The sequence below is a fragment of the Heteronotia binoei genome, chromosome 17 (genome assembly GCF_032191835.1).
Source record: "Heteronotia binoei isolate CCM8104 ecotype False Entrance Well chromosome 17, APGP_CSIRO_Hbin_v1, whole genome shotgun sequence".
In the NCBI taxonomy this organism is placed as follows: Eukaryota; Metazoa; Chordata; class Lepidosauria; order Squamata; family Gekkonidae; genus Heteronotia; species Heteronotia binoei.
This window is the reverse complement of record NC_083239.1, coordinates 50,016,518-50,034,912: the sequence shown is the minus strand read 5'-3', so window position 1 is coordinate 50,034,912 and position 18,395 is coordinate 50,016,518. Positions and strand designations below refer to the sequence as shown.

Here is an 18,395-nt window from a genome sequence, read left to right as displayed (position 1 = left end):
CGCCCCATGAATATAGGAAGACAGCAGCTTGAACCTTGAGCCTTCACCCTCGACCCAGTCCAAACCCTCCATGCAAAGCCTGGCTTAAGTCTCCAGTACCAGGTCTAGAATTGGACTCCACGAGTGGACAATGCCCTCCTCAGGCCTGCATCTAGATACAACCATCCACAGCCCTGGCTGGGTGAGGCCAGGGGAACTGACTGTCACTTGAAAGGAGCAGGGGCCAAACCATCCTGACGGCATCTTGCCGCCGGGCTGGGCCCGACCGATCTTCAGAGACCGCTCTTCTATCAAGCAAAGCCCCTGTTTGCTGTGCCATAGCACAGGACTGGGGTCACCCACTGCGCTTGGAGCCTGTGGCTCACCTCCTCCTGGAAGAGGTTTTGCCTGTTCTTCAGAGACCGGAGCTTCGTCTGTTTTTCCTCATGCTGCAGCTCTTCTTCGGGGTGCTGGAAGTAATTGATCAGATCCTGCAAGCTGAGAATCATCCCATCGATGGGAAGCGTCACAGGGGTGCTCGACTTGGTCTTTCCGCTCAGCGTGTCCAGGCCCCTGGAGAGGGGAGAAGGGGGGGGGGGGAGAAATCGATGGTGCGGCCTTCTTTGGAGTACTGTGCACAATTCTGGTCACCACACCTCAAAAAAGATAGCATTGGAAAAAGTGCTGAAAAGGGCTACTAGAATGATTCAAGGGTTGGAACACTTTCCCTAGGAAGAAAGGTTAAAACGCTTGGGGCTCTTTAGCTTGGAGAAACGTCGACTGCGGGGTGACATGATAGAGGTTTACAATGTTATGCGTGGGATGGAGAAAGTAGAGAAAGAAGTCCTTTCCTCCCTTTCTCACAATACAAGAACTCGTGCAGCATTCAATGAAATGGCTGAGCAGTCGGGTTAGAACGGGTAAAAGGAAGTCCTTCACCCAAAGGGTGATTAACACTGCCACAAGAGGTGGTGGCAGCTACAAGCATAGACAGCTTCAAGAGGGGATTGGATAAGCATACAGAGCAGAGGTCCATCAGTGGCTATTAGCCACAGTGCATTGTTGGAACTCTCTGTCTGGGGCAGTGATGCTCTGTATTCTTGGTGTTTGGGGGGGGGGGGGCGGGCACAGTGGGAGGGCTTTTAGTGTCTTGGCCCCACTGGTGGACCTCCTGATGGCACTTGATTTTTTTGGCCACTGTGTGACACAGAGTGTTGGACTGGATGGGCCATTGGCCTGATCCAACATGGCTTCTCTTATGTTCTTATGTGACTCAAAGTGTTGGACTGGATGGGCCATTGGCTTGATCCAACATAACTTCTCTTATGTTCTTATGATGAGGGCAGTGGTGGTGAGTAGGGGGACAGGGAAGAAGCTCGATGAATTCAGACAGCAAATCCACGCAGGATTGCTGACATCCGACCCACATGCTCGGCCTCCAGACCTGCATGACTGTCAGAAGGACAAAGCACCTACCCGCTGCTAGACTAGGGGTGCCCAACTTGGTGTTCAGGGGCACAATGGTGCCCACCAAGCGTTTTTAAAAAGTGGATGGAGCTTTTGGCGAGGAGTACTTTTGATTGGGTGAGCAGATTTTTTTTCTAAAAGGCTGCTTTGGAATCAGCTGCCAGAGCAGCATAAAGGTGGCCCTGAGAGACTGCGGATAAGCTGGGTGTAAAGGAAAGAAAATATTTTAAAGCAGTAGAAAAGGCATCCTGTTAAACCGAGCTTGGGCCTGAAACGATGAGAAGATTACAGTTACGTGTAACCTCAGTTCCTGGCCATTTGCAGCTGACTCAGCCTCCTGCAATGGCCGTTTTGCAGATGTGCACAGCACGCTCTGTCAGAATTCCATGGGTTTGAAAAGGCTGGGGACCCCTATGCTAGACCCAGAGAGTATCCTCTCCACCCCCATCTCCCTTTTGCCTGGTTTCATCTTCTGTTCCTAGAGCAGGGGTGGCCAAGCTTGCTTAATGTAAGAGCCACATAGAAAAAAAGTCAGATGTTTGAGAGCTGAAAGACATGAACGTCAGATGTTTGAGAACTGCAAGAAGAAGATATTGGATTTATATCCCACCCTCCACTCCAAATTTCAGACTCTCAGAGCGGCTCACAATCTCCATTCCCTTCCTCCCCCACAACAGACACCCTGTGAGGTGGGTGGGGCTGGAGAGGGCTCTCACAGCAGCTGCCCTTTCAAGGACAGAGGCCCAGAGCGGCCTACAATCTCCTTTCCCTTCCTCCCCCACAACAGGGTGTCTGTTGTGGGGGAGGAAGGGAAAGGAGATTGTAGGCCCTCTGAGACTCTGTCCTTGAAAGGGCAGCTGCTGGGAGAGCCCTCTCCAGCCCCACTCACCTCACAGGGTGTCTGTTGTGGGGGAGGAAGGGAATGGAGATTGTGAGCCGCTCTGAGACTCTGAAATTTGGAGTGGAGGGTGGGATATAAATCCAATATCTTCATCTTCTTCTTCTTATTCCCTCTTATGAGATTGTCAACATTAGAATCTCTCCCACAGCAGCAAAAATATTTTGGCATCACGGAATGTTCATGAACAACAGAGGAGCCAATGGCTGAGGGGCGCACGAGTGCGTCACTGACAGGCAGCAGCCGAAAGTCTTTTGACATAGAGTAGATGATGGGCAACACAAATGAACTAAATGTCTCATTCCCCAGCAGCTGGATTTGCTTGGCACCCACTTGATGAATTGGTTGTAGAGTCCAGAAGTGCTGTAAATCATGCGGGCAGCTTGCGATTCCTCATGTTGGCAGCGAGTCAAAGAAAGCGCATCATCCATGTGTCCTTCCTGGTGCAATATGGCCTGTGGGGGTGGCAGACAGACAGGCATTAAGCAAGACTTAAACCATTAAGACCCCAACAGTCTCAAAACTGGGGACTCCGGCACCTTACTGTCAGTGTCAGGAGTCCCCAACCTTTCCTGGTGTCTGCCAAGTGTTTCTAAAAAGTGGGCAAGGCCAAGTAGGACTTTTGCCCAGCAGGCCATCTGATTGGCTATTGGAGAGTTGATTGGCTGTGCAAACTTTTTAAAACATTGCTTTGGCAGTAGCTCTTACCACAACACAAAGATCTTTACTGTGTGGCTGAAGGGAAGCTGCGGCAGCCATTTTGTGCCCGGCTTCACCTCCCATAGTAGCCATTTTATTATTATTATTATTATTATTATTATTATTATTATTATTATTATTATTATTATTATTATTTTGTGGCAGCCATTTTGCAGCTGCACCCAACACAGTGTGTGAGAATTCTAAAAGTGTCCACAGGTTTAAAAAGGTTGGAGATGACTGGGCTGCACCTTGGACACAAATAGGGTTGCCAACTGAGATCTGGTTATCCTCAACCAGGACCGGGGTCTTCTCGGTCCTGGCCCCCGCCTGGTGGAACTCTCTGGCAGAGAATCTCTGGGCCCTGCAAGATTTCCTACCTTTCCACAGGGCCTGTAAGGCAGAGATGTTCCACCAGGCCTCTGGTTGAGGGTAGTGACAAGACAGCAAGTAGTCTGGTGCTCTTGGGTCTTCCATCCCCCTTACCTGCCCATTAGAGATTTTGGGGACTGTTCTATGTCTATCCAAATTAGTCGCCACCTTGGATTGGGGCCAAGAATCCCAGCTACAAATACAAGTTGATGGGGTGTGAACTGGCAGAGACTGACCAAGAGAGAGATCTTGGGGTCATGGTAGATAACTCACTGAAAATGTCAAGACAGTGTGCGTTTGCAATAAAAAAGGCCAACGCCATGCTGGGAATTATTAGGAAGAGAATTGAAAACAAATCAGCCAGTATCATAATGCCCCTGTATAAATCGATGGTGCGGTCTCATTTGGAGTACTGTGTGCAGTTCTGGTCGCCGCACCTCAAAAAAGATATTATAGCATTGGAGAAAGTCCAGAAAAGGGCAACTAGAATGATTAAAGGGCTGGAACACTTTCCCTATGAACATAAGAACATAAGAGAAGCCATGTTAGATCAGGCCAATGGCACATCCAGTCCAACATTCTGTGTCACACAGCGGCCAAATATGGACCTCTGTTCCTTTTATCCGTTTTAACCTGTCTGCTCAGCAATTTCATCGAATGCCCACGAGTTCTTGTATTGTGAACGTTCTCCATCCCATGCATTATCTTGTAAACCTCTATCATGTCACCCCTCAGTCGACGTTTCTCCAAGCTAAAGAGCCCTAAGCGTTTCAACCTTTCTTCATAGGGAAGGTGTTCCAGCCCTTTAATCATTCTAGTTGCCTTTTGAAGTTGAAGAAAGGTTGAAACGCTTGGGACTCTTTAGCTTGGAGAAACGTCGACTGCGGGGTGACATGATAGAGGTTTATAAGATAATGCATGGGATGGAGAAAGTAGAGAAAGAAGTACTTTTCTCCCTTTCTCACAATACAAAAACTCATGGGCATTCGATGAAATTGCTGAGCAGACATGTTCAAATGGATATTTATTTATTTATTTATTTATATTGGGATTTATACCCCGCCCTTCGCACCGAAGTGTCTCAGGGCGGCTTACAACATGATAATACAAATACTACAATTTAAAACACAAGTAAGATTAAAACCATAAATTAATAAAAGCAAGATAGATAAAAACCGGCGGTCTACAGATGCATTTTGTTCCATCCAAAAGATTTCCTTGTCAGTCAGTATTATAGGCCTGCCGGAAGAGGGCTGTCTTACAGGCCCTGCGGAACTGCCCTAGGTCCCGCAGGGCCCGCACCTCCTCCGGCAGCTGGTTCCACCAATAAGGTGCCGTTACTGAGAAGGCCCGATCCCTGGTGGATTTTAGACGGGCCTCCTTTGGCCCGGGGACTATCAACAGGTTTTGTGAACCCGAGCGTAGTACTCTCTGGGGAACGTGTGGGGAAAGACGGTCCCTAAGGTAGACAGGTCCTAGGCCATATAGGGCTTTAAAGGTAATAACCAACACCTTGTACCGGACTCGGAATATTACTGGCAGCCAGTGCAGATCCCGGAGCCCCGGCCGAATGTGCTCCCGTCTTGGGAGCCCTAATAACAGCCGGGCAGCAGCGTTCTGCACCAACTGCAGTTTCCGGGTCCGGCACAAGGGTAGCCCCATGTAGAGGGCATTACAGTAGTCTAACCTCGAGGTGACCGTAGCATGAATCACTGTTGCCAGGTCGTCACGTTCCAGGAAGGGGGCCAACTGCTTCACCCGCCGAAGGTGAAAAAACGCGGACTTGGCAGTGGCTGCTATCTGGGCCTCCATTGTCAGTGAAGGCTCCAACAGCACCCCCAGGCTCTTAACCCTGCCCGACGCTGTTAGTGGCGCGCCGTCAAAAACTGGCAGGGGGATTTCCCTTCCCGGGCCGCAGCGACCAAGGCACAGGACCTCTGTCTTCGCCGGATTCAGCTTCAGCCCGCTCAGCCTAAACCACCTAGCCACTGCCTGTAACGCTCGGTCCAAATTTTCTGGGGCGCAGGCGGGCCGGCCATCCATAAGCAGATAGAGCTGGGTGTCATCAGCATATTGGTGACACCCAAGCCCATACCTTCGGGCAATCTGGGCAAGGGGGCGCATGTAGATGTTAAATAACATCGGGGAGAGCACCGCCCCTTGAGGCACCCCGCAATCAAGCGTGTGTCTCCGGGACAGTTCCTCCCCAATCGCCACCCTTTGTCCCCGACCGTCAAGGAAAGAGGAAAACCATTGCAAGGCCAACCCCTGAATCCCTGCGTCGGCAAGGCGGCGCGCCAGAAGCCGATGGTCGACCATATCGAACGCTGCCGATAGGTCCAACAACATCAGCACTGCCGAGCCGCCTTGATCCAGATGCCGCTGAAGGTCATCCACCAGGGCGACCAGCACCGTCTCCGTCCCGTGGCCCGGGCGAAAACCAGACTGGTAGGGGTCAAGGATAGAAGCGTCCTCCAGGAAGCTCTGTAGCTGCAACGCCACTGCCCTCTCGATAAGTTTGCCCAAAAAGGGCAAATTCGATACCGGCCGATAGTGTGCCAATTCGGTCGGATCTAACGATGTTTTCTTCAAGAGGGGACGGACCACCGCCTCTCTGAGCGCTGATGGAAAATGCCCCTCCAGTAGGGATCTATTTATGATATCCCGTATAGGATATCTTAGCTCCCTCCGGCAGGTCTTAATAAGCCAGGAGGGGCATGGGTCCAATTTACAAGTTGTTGGGCGTGCAGATAGGAGGATCCTGTCAACTTCTTCCAGGCTGAGCGCGCCGAAGCCGTCCAGGACGCGATCCGAAGACAGGCACGGAGCCTCAGGTTCGCTAACTGTATCTAATATGGCAGGAAAGTCGGAATGGAGCGATGCGATTTTATCCGCAAAAAAATCCGCAAAAGCCTCACAGCCAATTTCCAATTCATTAAAATTTGGTCTGCCCTGTGGCAGCGTTGTAAGGGTCCGGATTGTATTGAACAGTTGTGCCGGGCGCGAAATTGCGGACGCAATCTCCGCCGCAAAGTAAGTTTTCTTTGCGGCCTTGACTGCCATCTCATAGGACTTCATAACCTCTCTATAAGATGTTCGAGTCGCTTCGTCTCGAGTACGCCGCCATTGCCTCTCTAGTCGTCTGAGTCCCCGTTTCAGCCGACGCAGCCCCTGGTTATACCAGGGTGTCGGCCTTGCGCGAGGGCGCAGAGGACGCCTAGGCGCGATCTCGTCGATGGCTCCGGTGAGCCTATTATTCCAGGACTCCACCAGGTCATCGAGGGAATCGCCAGGGGGGCAGGGATCCCGCAGAGCCGTCAGGAACCGTTCCGGGTCCATCAGGCTCCGCGGGCGAGCTAAAATAAGCTCGCCGCCCAAACGGGGTTGGGGTGGGACGTCCACACGAGCCTTGAGGGCATAGTGATCCGACCATGGCACCGCTATAGAAGCAAGATCGTCCACTAAAACTCCCGACGCGAAGATCAAGTCTAACATGTGACCGGCCTGGTGAGTGGGTGTCGTAACTACTTGGGAGAGTCCTAGTGTCGCCATGGAAGACACTAGGTCCATCGCCTGATTGGAGGTCACGTCATCGGCATGGACATTGAAGTCACCCAGAATCAAAAGTCTCGGGTGTCTCAATGCCCACCCTGTTGCAGCCTCCATCAGTGATAGTAAGGCGCTGGCCGGTGCGTTAGGCGGTCGGTACACCAGCCAGATCGCCAACCCCTCCCCAACATCCCACGCCAGGCCGGCACATTCAATGCCCTTGATCTCCGGAGCCGGGAGGGCCCGGAAGGAGTAAACCTCTCGAATGAACAGGGCCACCCCTCCCCCCCGCCCGCTAGTCCGCGACTGGTGAAAGACCGAGTATCCCGGGGGCGCGATCTGGGAGAGAGCTACGGTCTCCCCATCGCGGACCCAGGTCTCGGTCACGCATGCCAGGTCCGTGTCCTGTTCGAGCAGGAATTCCCGAAGGATAGAGGTCTTATTATTAATGGACCTGGCATTACATAACACCAGTGACGGAGGCGAGTAATCTCGCCTTGCCCCCCTACCTGTCACCATCGGGATGGGACGCAGGCTGGAAGGTGGTCGAGCGCTATCTCGTCTCGATCTCCTTCCCTTCCATTTCTGCCTGTTCCCACCGTCATACCTTCCCCTCCCCAGGAGTACCGGAATCCCCAGACCAATCATCTCTCACTGGTGCCACCAGCTCCTCCACTGACTGTATCTCCTCTCAACCCTCCCACCTCCAATTGGCCTATCAATAAATAAATTACCCACTAATATTCTAATAGTTACTTAATCTGATAGTTGCTTAATCTAATAATTACTTAATCTAATAGTTATTTAATTTACCCCCCACGTAACCCATCCAATCCACTAGCTAACAATAATAAATTATATTTCCAATTGGCTTCTTAATTAAAACTCTTCAATCATTATTATCCCCTATCCAATTAATTTGCCATAAATAGTTCCATAAAAGGATAAAAGGAAGTACTTCTTCACCCAAAGGGTGATTAACATGTGGAATTCACTGCCACAGTAGGTGGTGGCGGCCACAAGCATAGCCACCTTCAAGAGGGGTTTAGATAAAAATATGGAGCAGAGGTCCATCAGTGGCTATTAGCCACAGTATGTGTGTGTGTGTGTGTATATATATAATTTTTTTTTTTGCCACTGTGTGACACAGAATGTTGGACTGGATGGGCCATTGGCCTGATCTAACAGGGCTTCTCTTATGTTCTTATGATTTGTCGTATACTGAACTGCACTGTGTTTTTAATGTTGATCTGACAACCTAATATTGTTTTATTTTATTTTTATGTAAGCTGCCCTGAGCCCCGCTTGCAGGGAAGGGCAGCACAAAAGTCCAAATAATAAATAAAATAAAAAAAGGAACATCAGACCATAAGAGAAGCCATGTTGGATCAGGCCAATGGCCCATCCAGTCCAGCACTCTGTTTCTCACAGTGGCCAAAAAACCCCAAGTGCCATCAAGAGGTCCACCAGTGGGGCCAGGATACTAGAAGCCCTCCCGCTGTGCCCCCCCCAAGAACAAGAATACAGAGCATCGCTGCCCCAGACAGTGAGTTCCAACAATACACTGTGTCTAATAGCCACTGATGGACCTCTGCTCCATATGCTCATCCAATCCCCTCTTGAAGGTGTCTATGCTTGTAGCTGCCACCACCTCTTGTTGCAGTTTTAATCACCCTTTGGGTGAAGAAGGACTTCCTTTTATCCATTCTCACTCGACTGCTCAGCAATTTCATCGAATGTCCACGAGTTCTCGTTTTGCGAGAAAGGGGAAAAGTACTTCTTTCTCTCCCTTCTCTATCTCATGTATAATCTTGTCAACCTCTATCATGTCACCCCGCAGTCGACGTTTCTCCAAGCTAAAGAGCCCCAAGCGTTTTAACCTTTCTTCATAGGGAAAGGGTTCCAACTTGAAATAAATTTGAAATAAACTGCAACCGATCTCCAAACTGTGGGAGCTTTGTTCACTTGCAGAAAATGGCTATTCTGGACGATGAACTCCACGGCATTATACTCCGCAGAGGTCCTTTCCCTCACCAAACCCCGTCCTTCCTGGGCTCCACCCCCAAATTATCCAGACTTTCCTCCACAGTACTTAATAATACAAACCATCAAGATGCACTACACTTGGCTAGGCTGTGGATGACAAACAGGGCCAGGGCGTGGGAGTAGGCAAAGTAGGCACTCACCTAGGGTGTGACCTGGCCTAGGGGGCACCACTGGGCGCTCCCTCCCCAACACATAACTCTGGTTCCCGACTGCTGTCGCCTCATCCTCTCCCACTACCAAGCTGCCCTCAACAAAGCCAAGCCACCCCCCTCTCCCCAGTGTGTGACTTGGCCTCCCACCTCGTCCTGTCCCACCACCCTCCTTCCTGGTGTGGCCAACAAGCACTTATTCTCACAATTTTTTATAACATCACAATTTTTTTTGAAAAATTAAAAATCAGTAAATTAAAAATGTGAAAAGTTTCAAGTTTGGTACTCTTCATTTTCCCTATTTTTTAAATAATGGGGGGGGGGGGGGAGCGCGCTAGCGGGTGACTTGCCTAGGGCATCAGAAAGCCTAGCACCAGCCCTGGTGACAAATACAGATCAAATTAACACCTCAGTTCGTGCAAGGCGTGTGTGTTCTAATTTCGCACTAGGGATTGTGTCCCCTAAGAAAATTCCTTCTTATATGAGCTTCCTTACAATCCCCAGATTTAGATATATTTTGACGCTAGCTAGGCTGAATGTTTTTTTCCGACAGCAGAGCTAAGGGGACGTTTTGCTAAAATCCCATACTCAGACCGATTGTGTGACTGTGCTTTAGGTATAGTAGAGACACTAGACCACCTTATGTTATTCTGCCATCAGTGGACTGTGCCCAGATTACTTCTTTTGGATTACTCCTATCTTACATAAATATCGACTTCCCGTGGGATCTTGGGCGACAACCCTACTGCTGGCAGATGCGGACCCTGAAATAACTCACTCGGTGCCGAAATGTTTATCAGTAGTGCTCTCTCTAAAACGGAGGCCTGGCTGCGCTGCTGATATGTACTAAGATTTTGACTCTAGTTTTATAATGCTAAAGAGTTTTATGGAATTTTATATTAATATTAGGTAGTTTTTCAGATTATTCAGTGATGTCTTGATCGTGATCATTGGTTTGCCTCGTTAAGTCTATTTTGGTTTTAAATTAATTGCAATTTCTTTTGCATTCACTGCCTTGTTTTATCTTGAGCTTAAGACCGTTGGTCAAAGAAGCTGACAAAAAGAAAAGAAATGATCCAGGTATTTCCTAACCTGGAGCTGGAAACCCTAGCTGCAAATGAGTGAAGGGACAGCTGGCCTGTTCTCCAGTGCTCTGCACTGCCACCACTTTTTATTTACTGATATTCATTACAGAAACCTCACAGTCAATGCTTTGAGCCTAAGACCCTGAGGAAAATACGAAACAGCTGGGCATTGCGAGCTTTTGTACATAAGTTGCTTCATGTGCTGGTCAGTCATTGGAGAAAATAGAAGCTTTGCTTTGATTGAACAAGTCTGACAAAGCAAGCTGTGATGCAGAAGGAAGCAAGAGAGGGAGAAGGAAGCAGTGAGTGGCTCGCAGGCCTAATAACAGCCCTCCAAAGGTAACCACAGGTGGTATTGCAGCTATGAACACCACAGGGATCAGGTGATGCAAAGGGTGAACGGAGTTCCAGCTGGTCTTATGAAGCTGGCCACGCTCCTCCATCTCAGCAACCTCCTATGACTGCTTGGCTGCAGAACCACTGGCCAGCCATGAACTCACCCTTCTCTTGAGCAGCCCTAGACGTAGGGCCTTGGCGTCGGCTGCCGCGTACGTCACCCAGAGGCCGCTGCCAACGTGCTGCACAAAGCACATGGACTCGCCGTATTTGATCTCAGGGGCTCCCATGCCTTCCACGTCTCGCTTTGGAACTTCGTGCAGCTTTTCCTAAAAGGACAGGAAGACAAAAGGTGGGCATTCGGCCGGCACTCCACAGTCTGCACTGGCTGCCCATCGAATACCAGATCCGCTTCAAGGCTCTAGTGCTAACATTTAAAGCCTTACACAGCCTGGGACCAACATACGTGCGGGACCATATCTTTCCATGTATGCCCAGGAGGTCGTTACATTTGGCCTCCCAACGTCTGTTGGCCGTCCCCGGCCCAAGAGATGCCTACCTCGCCTCAACTAGGGCCAGGGCTTTTTCAGTCCTGGCCCTGACCTGGTGGAATCAGCTCCCTATTGAGATCCGGGCCCTACCTGGCTTATTAGCCTTCCGTAGGGCCTGTAAAACGGAGCTGTTCCGCCAGGCTTTTAGCTGAGGCTGCGGGCGTTTCTTCTTGATCTGGTTGGCCTCCCCAGCCAGCACTGTCATCTGTGCTAGGAACTGGAATAAAAACTGCCATCCCTATGAGATATCATGATGTGAGAAGGCTAGGCTGGGCAATATGCGATGTCATGGTAATCTGAGTGCTGTTGAACTGTCTGTTTATAAAATGTTTTTATTGTATTTTATTGTTTTAGCGTATGTTGTACTCCACCCTGAGCCCTACGGGGAGTGGGCGAAATAGAAATTTACTAAAATAAATAAATAAAAGGGTTGCCTGGAGTAGGCCAAGGAGATAGTCTTGGCAGGGCAATATATGGTGGGGGTGTCAAACTCATGAGGGCCGGATCTGACATAAATGAGACCCTGATGAGCCGAGGCATGTGTGTCCTAAAATGTAATGCCAGATAGCAGAGATATAAACTTTATGAAGGACACAGACAAACACAATTACATTTTTTAAAAAACTTAAAACATGCTTAAAAGATTAGCACTCTTGCAATATTTTGTTTATTTATCTCTGGTAACGGACATCTCTTGCTCTGAATTATTGTATCAAAATCTAGAAAGTGTCTGTGCTGTAGCAGTCTTGAGTATGCTATTCAGGGGTTCTTCAGGTGTATATCTGTAAGTTGGAAACCAACTTTTTATTTACTGATATTCATTACAGAAACCTCACAGTCAATGCTTTGAGCCTAAGACCCTGAGGAAAATACGAAATGGCTGGGCATTGCGAGCTTTTGTACATAAGTTGCTTCATGTGCTGGTCAGTCAATGGAGAAAATAGAAGCTTTGCTTCGATTGAACAAGTCTGACAAAGCAAGCTGTGATGCAGAAGGAAGCAAGAGAGGGAGAAGGAAGCAGATGACAGTAAGTGGCTCGCAGGCCTAATAAGAGCCCTCCAAAGGCCTGATCCGGCCCCTAGGCCACACTTTTGACACCCTTGAGATGGTGCAGTTAGATCCCTAATGAGGATCTGAACTGTTTGCCTAGGCTGAACGCTAACCATTGCAGCATACTGGCTCCAGCTGTATTTTCCCTCTACATGGATGCATCCACAAAAATTTTTTTACTGCCTATTCTACTTTTCCTTGAATAAGACTAGATTCTTTTCCATCCTCAGGGGAGGAAAGAAGAATATTTTTTTAAACCTGGACTGGCATGCCAACGTGTGGCCATAGGGCACCATGGCCCCCATCAACAACTTTCAAGGCTCCCAGACCAAGTGATTTTAGACAGTGGGTGGGCCATGTGGGGTCCCTTTGCTCAGCACGGCTTTTACTGGCCTCTGGAAATCTGATTGGTTGTGCTGATTACAATAACATTGACTCAGTTGCAGTTGCCACCACAGTGGTGGTTTCTATTCTTTCTCATTCCCAGGGTATTTTCCGAATTCCCCTCTTTTCCCCCCTGCACCGTGGCTCCCTATGTGAGACTGGCCATGCCTCCTGTGGCGGCCATTTTTTAGTTCCGCCCACCGCTCTGTGCCAGAATTCTATAGGTGCCCGCAGGCTCCAAAAAGGCTGGGAGCCCCCTGTCTAGAGCAGGGGTGCCCAACGGTAGCTCTCCAGATGTTTTTTGCCTACAACTCCCATCAGCCCCAGCCATTGGCCATGCTGGCTGGGGCTGATGGGAGTTTTAGGCAAAAAACATCTGGAGAGCTACCGTTGGCCATCCCTGGTCTAGAGGAACACTTCTCACCTTGGATATACGGAAGCAAAAAGCTGTCGCCTTGGTGTTGGCCTTTTCGGCATCCACCACAACCAGACCCTTCTCCTCAGTCAGCGCCAAGTAGTGGCCGGTGGTGACATGACGGACGCGGAAGGGTTGGCCCCACTTCATGTGACTGCCACTCCAGCTGTTGAGATAAAAAGGAGGCCTGTTACTCAAAAGAAACACAACACATTGCTGGGGTCTCAAGCTGCCCCTCTCCTATGTCGTCCACAAACCAAAAAAGTAAGGCACTGCGCCCCTAGTGGCAAGAAGACTCGCAGCTGCCAAGTCAACAGGAAGTGAGGAAGCGTATCAGAGGCCTGACCCACCTGATGCGCAAGGGCTCCAAGCGCCAGAGGGAGCGAGCCTGAGAACAGACAGCCCCGCCTTCGTAGTTCACCACCCTGCAGAGGGAGAGGGGAAGAAAAGTGATCTTTTGAGTGACTCCCTTTCAAGCGAAGAAGAAGATGACTGCAGATTTATACCCCGCCCTTCTCTCTGAATCAAAGACTCGGAGCAGCTTACAAGCGCCTTTATCTTCCTCCTCCACAACAGACACCCTGTGAGGTGGGTGGGGCTGAGAGGGCTCTCACAGCAGCTGCCCTTTCAAGGACAGTGTCTGAGTTTGGCCTACAATCTCCTTTCCCTTCCTCCCCCACAACAGACACCCTATGAGGTGGGTGGGGCTGAGAGGGCTCAGCAGCTGCCCTTTCAAGGACAGAGTCTCAGTGCAGCCTACAATATCCTTTCCCTTCCTCCCCCACAACAGATACCCTGTGAGGTGAGTGGGGCTGAGAGGGCTCTCACAGCAGCTGCCCTTTCAAGGACAGAGTCTCAGGGAGGCCTACAATCTCCTTTATCTTCCTCCCCCACAACAGACACCCTGTGAGGTGGCTGGGGCTGAGAGGGCTCTCACAGCAGCTGCCCTTTCAAGGACAGAGTCTCAGAGCGGCCTACAATCTCCTTTATCTTCCTCCCCCACAACAGACACCCTGTGAGGTGGCTGGGGCTGAGAGGGCTCTCACAGCAGCTGCCCTTTCAAGGACAACTCCTGCAAGAGCTATGGCTGACCCAAGGCCATTCTAGCAGCCAAAGAATATCAGAACCACATTCTTCTTGTTGTTCTTGCGTGGAAAGTGCTGCTAAATTGCTTCTGACTTACAGCAAGCCTATGAATGCACAGCTTCTGACCTGGATGACCCAGGCTAGTTCGATCTTGTCAGCTCTCAGAGCTGGACAGCCAGTTTGGTGTAGTGGTGAAGTGCGCAGACTCTCATCTGGGAGAACCAGGTTTGATTCCCCCCTCTTCTACATGCACCAGCTGATGTGAGCTTGGGTCAACCACAAGTTCTCTCCAAGCTGCTCTGCTCAAGAGCAGTTCTGGGAGAGCTCTCTCAGCCCCACCTACTTCTCAAGGTGACTGTTGTGGGGAGGGGGAGGGACAGGAGATCTGTAAGCCGCTCCGAGACTCCTTTGGGTAGCAAAGGGCAGGGTATAAATAAATCCAATCTCTTCTCTTCTAAGCAGGGTGAATGTTTGGATGGTTTTGTGATGTCCTAGTGGTAAGGAAATAAGTTATTGTACTCACGTGAGTTGCTTAATGTAACACAGCTGCTTTATTGCAACTAACTTCCAATGAAGCATACAGAAAACTGAAAGCAGGAAAACAAAGAGCAGCCCAGGGGGTGGAGTTTTCCTCCGAACCATAATCAGCTTCCAGTTAACTCTTGACTTTCCATTTTACTACAGATGGGAGACCAGCAAGGAAGTCCAGGGTGGCTACGCAGAGGCAAGAAATGGAAGCAACCTCTGTTGGTCTCTGTCCCTGACCTAGATGGCCCAGGCTAGCCTAATCTCAGAAACTAAGCAGGGTCGGCCCTGGTTAGTATTTGGATGGCAGACCACCAAAGAAGTCCAAGCCCGTCTATTTCTGCATGTCAAGCCCGTCTATTTCTGCATGTAAAAGATGGGTGATCTCTTGTCAAGCATAGATCCTGGTTCGCCTCCATTTCCTACACCCTCCTTTGCCATGTCCCTCCTGCTACCTGGCAAAGGATGTTTATATAACGGTTACTGCCTTGCTAAGTCTATGGCCCATACTCCCCTACAATTCTGGGCAGTTCACAGGCCTTATCAGTTCACGGGTTGGTGATAGATTGTTACTGTAGAGCAGAGGAATCGTACTGCTGTACCCTTTGAACCCTAGCTTTGAATGGTGTGGTTTTTGTAACGTTTTATGATACCCTATATAGCATCTTGTAACCCCTGCTATCTCAGTCTTCTCAAAGATGATGTTCTGTGAGCAACATGGAGTTTTAATAAAGCAGTTCATTTGAAACAAAACAAAGGACTTCATTATTGCAAATATCCGTGCTTGACAGTTCCTATGCAGAGGATGCAGGGCCGGCTCGCCCACTAGGCAAATTAGGCATTTGCCTAGGGTGCTGGGAAGGGGAGCGCTGAGTTGGGCTCTCCCCATCTCCCCGTACCCAAGACAAATGCCTAATTTCCCTCCCCCACCCATGCCACCATCATCGTCGTTGCCACTCTGCTGCCTCCCACCCCCGCACAGTGCTGTGCTCTGCCACCACCCTCGGAGGAGTGCCGGTAAAATCAGCCCTACCCACTTCAATGCGGCCCAGGCACCTGAGATCTTAAGAGAGCGCTCGATGAGGCTTTGCTCCCCCCTCACTTCCAGTTCTGGAAAGGAGGGGAAGCAAAGCCCCCTCCAGCGCTCTTTTAAGAGAGAACGCTGAGATGCCCAGGCTGCATCGAAGTGGGTAGGGTTAATTCTAGCAGCGCTCCTCTGAGCACGCCGGGGTGTGTGTGTGTGACTGCGCACAGCACTGCAGAAGAGAAGGGGGGAGGGAGGAGCGGTGGCGGTCCAACCTGGGGTGTGCGTGTGTGCCTAGGGCTCCAAGGGGCATGGGGCGGCAGACAGTGAGTCTGCCACGCCCTAGGGCCGGCCCTGAGAGAAAGGCAATGGCAAACCATTTCTTTCATCTCTTGCCTTGAAAACCCTAAGAGAGGTTGCCATGTCAACTGTGACTTGACTCTACTTTCCACCACCTTTATAAATGACCTTCTCAACATCCTATTATTAACAGCCTTGCTCAGGTCTCTCAGATTGAGGGCCTTTGTGGCTTCCTGGATGGAGTCCCTCTCCTGCTGGATCTTCCTCTTTTCCTGCCACCTTCTGCTTTTCCTAGCACAATCGGCTTTGCCAGTGACTCTTCTCATCAGGTGATCAAAGTACGACAAGCCTCAGTTCTCTCCGATCTCTGAGAGCTAGTATGGTGCAGTGGTGAAGTGCACGGACTCTTATCTGGGAGAACCGGGTTTGATTCCCCACTTCTCCACTTGCAGCTGCTGGAATGGCTTTGGGTCAGCCATAGCTCTCACAGGGTTGTCCTTGAAAGGGCAGCTTCAGTGAGAGCTCTCTCAGCTCCACCCACCTCACAGGGTGTCTGTTGTAGGAAAGGAAGGTAAAGGAGATTGTGACCGCTCTGAGACTCTGATTCAGAGTATAGGGCGGGATATAAATCCAATATCTTCTTCTTATGCTCTTACAAGTCCTCTGGCTATGTGAAGCCGGGGCATGCAAAACCCACCTGCGCTGTTCTTCGTTCTGGTCCGTGGTGGAGATGGTGAGGCATTCATCCATGTGCCCGTGGAAAAGACGCATGACATGCCCGCCGGTCACATATCCTGTGTGGATGGGAAAGACAAGTGACTACAACAGGGTTCCAAGTCCAATTCAAGAAATATCTGGGGACTTTGGGGGTGGAGCCAGGAGACTTTGGGGGTGGAGGCAAGAGACACTGGGATGGAGCCAAGAGCAAGGGTGTGACAAGCATTATTGAACTCCAAATGGAGTTCTGGCCATCACATTTAAAGGGACCGCACACCTTTTAAATGCCTTCCTTCCATAGGAAATAATGAAGGATAGGGCACCTTCTTTTGGGGTTCATAGAATTAGACCCCCTAGTCCAATCTTTTGGAAACTTGGGGGGTATTTTGGGGAGAGGCACTGGATGCTATACTGAAAATTTGGTGCCTCTACGTCAAACAACAGCCCCTCCAGAGCCCCAGATACCCGCGGATCAATTTTCCATTATTTTCTATGGGAATAAGTTTTCATAGGGAATAATAGAGTTCCCAGCAGACATTTCCCTCCCCTCCCCCTGCTTTCTGATGACCCTGAAGCGGGGGGAGGGCCTCCAAACTGGGGGATCCCCTGCCCCCACCTGGGGATTGGCAACCCTAGACTACAAGGGAATACTGATATGGGGGTGCGAATGGAAGAGGGGAATAATCAAGCAGACGTTCTGAGCCTAAGCAATTTAGGTAAGCCCAAAGTATCATCTCTTCCCATGTGAACCTGTCTAAGTCAGGGGTTCCCCACATGGTGCCCACCAAGCATTTTTAGATAATGGGTGGGGCAAGGTGGGCTTTTGCCCAGCAAGGCCACTGGAGATCTGATTGGCTGTGCTGATTTTTAAAAATGTTGCTTTGGCAGTGGCAGCCATGGCAGCACAAGGATCTTCACCATGTGACGAAAGGTAAGCAGTAGCAGTCCTATTGTGACAGACTCCACCTTCTGCGGCAGCCATTTTGTGGCTGTGACCACCATGCTGCGTCAGAATGCCAAAGAGGCCTGCTGGCTGAAAAGGGTTGGGGTCTACTCAGTTTATGTAGCCGTGGTGGTAGACACATGACCCTGTCTAGATACGGAGGATGGGAGGAAAGGTTGCTACGGGAACCAGCTACAGGAGATTTCAAGGCCCCCAAGCTGCAGAGTTGGTTGCCAGGGGAGCCCATCCCGAAAGAGCCCTGGAGACCCCTAAGCTAGTGTATGGGGGTGAGGAGAGAAGAATAATCACCCACCTTCTTCACAGCCCGAGCAGATGGGGTTCATGTTCCACAGTGTCTGCATGAAAGAAGCATCGGCTTGGAGCTCTCCACTGGCTGTAGACAGGTGCTGGAGAACAATAAAGAAATTGGTGAGGAAAAGGAGATTGGGGGGGGGGACGACTGTGTGTGGGGGGGGGGTGCAGGGTTCAATCAGGGCTCTAACTGAAACCAAGACTGATTTCACACTAGGGCATATTCCAGGTTGTCATGATCTTGGGCCTAGCGAGGCCTGCAGGCCCCAGGGAAGCCTGCTTAGGAGTTACTGGGAAAAGCCTACATCTCCCAGGATCCCCTCTGTCCCTCTGATTGGGTGGCCAGGTTTTGGAGAGAAACTGGCCCGGAGAGGGATGGGGCCTGGGAAAAGGACATAAAGGGGCCAAGCCCAGGAAGGGGGTGGGGTTCTTTTCCTGGAAGGCTGAGCTGGAGGTAGGCTGTGCCTGGAGAGCTTGACCAGGGGAAAGCTCCCTCATCCAAGGCAAG

At 50.3% G+C, this 18,395-nt stretch overlaps 1 protein-coding gene across 1 annotated transcript in view; it reads right to left on the bottom strand.

The window, feature by feature from the left end:
- Positions 1–18,395, bottom strand: part of RYR1 (ryanodine receptor 1) — a 271,145-nt gene that overhangs the window by 193,553 nt on the left and 59,197 nt on the right. Inside the window, exons 8-14 of the mRNA XM_060257511.1 lie at positions 17,889–17,982; positions 16,613–16,709; positions 13,331–13,405; positions 12,990–13,146; positions 10,745–10,909; positions 2,678–2,799; positions 366–552 (exon numbers count right to left, since the gene is read on the bottom strand). Coding sequence (XP_060113494.1) covers positions 366–552; positions 2,678–2,799; positions 10,745–10,909; positions 12,990–13,146; positions 13,331–13,405; positions 16,613–16,709; positions 17,889–17,982 — 897 coding nt within the window. The remainder of the gene's footprint in view (positions 1–365; positions 553–2,677; positions 2,800–10,744; positions 10,910–12,989; positions 13,147–13,330; positions 13,406–16,612; positions 16,710–17,888; positions 17,983–18,395) is intronic.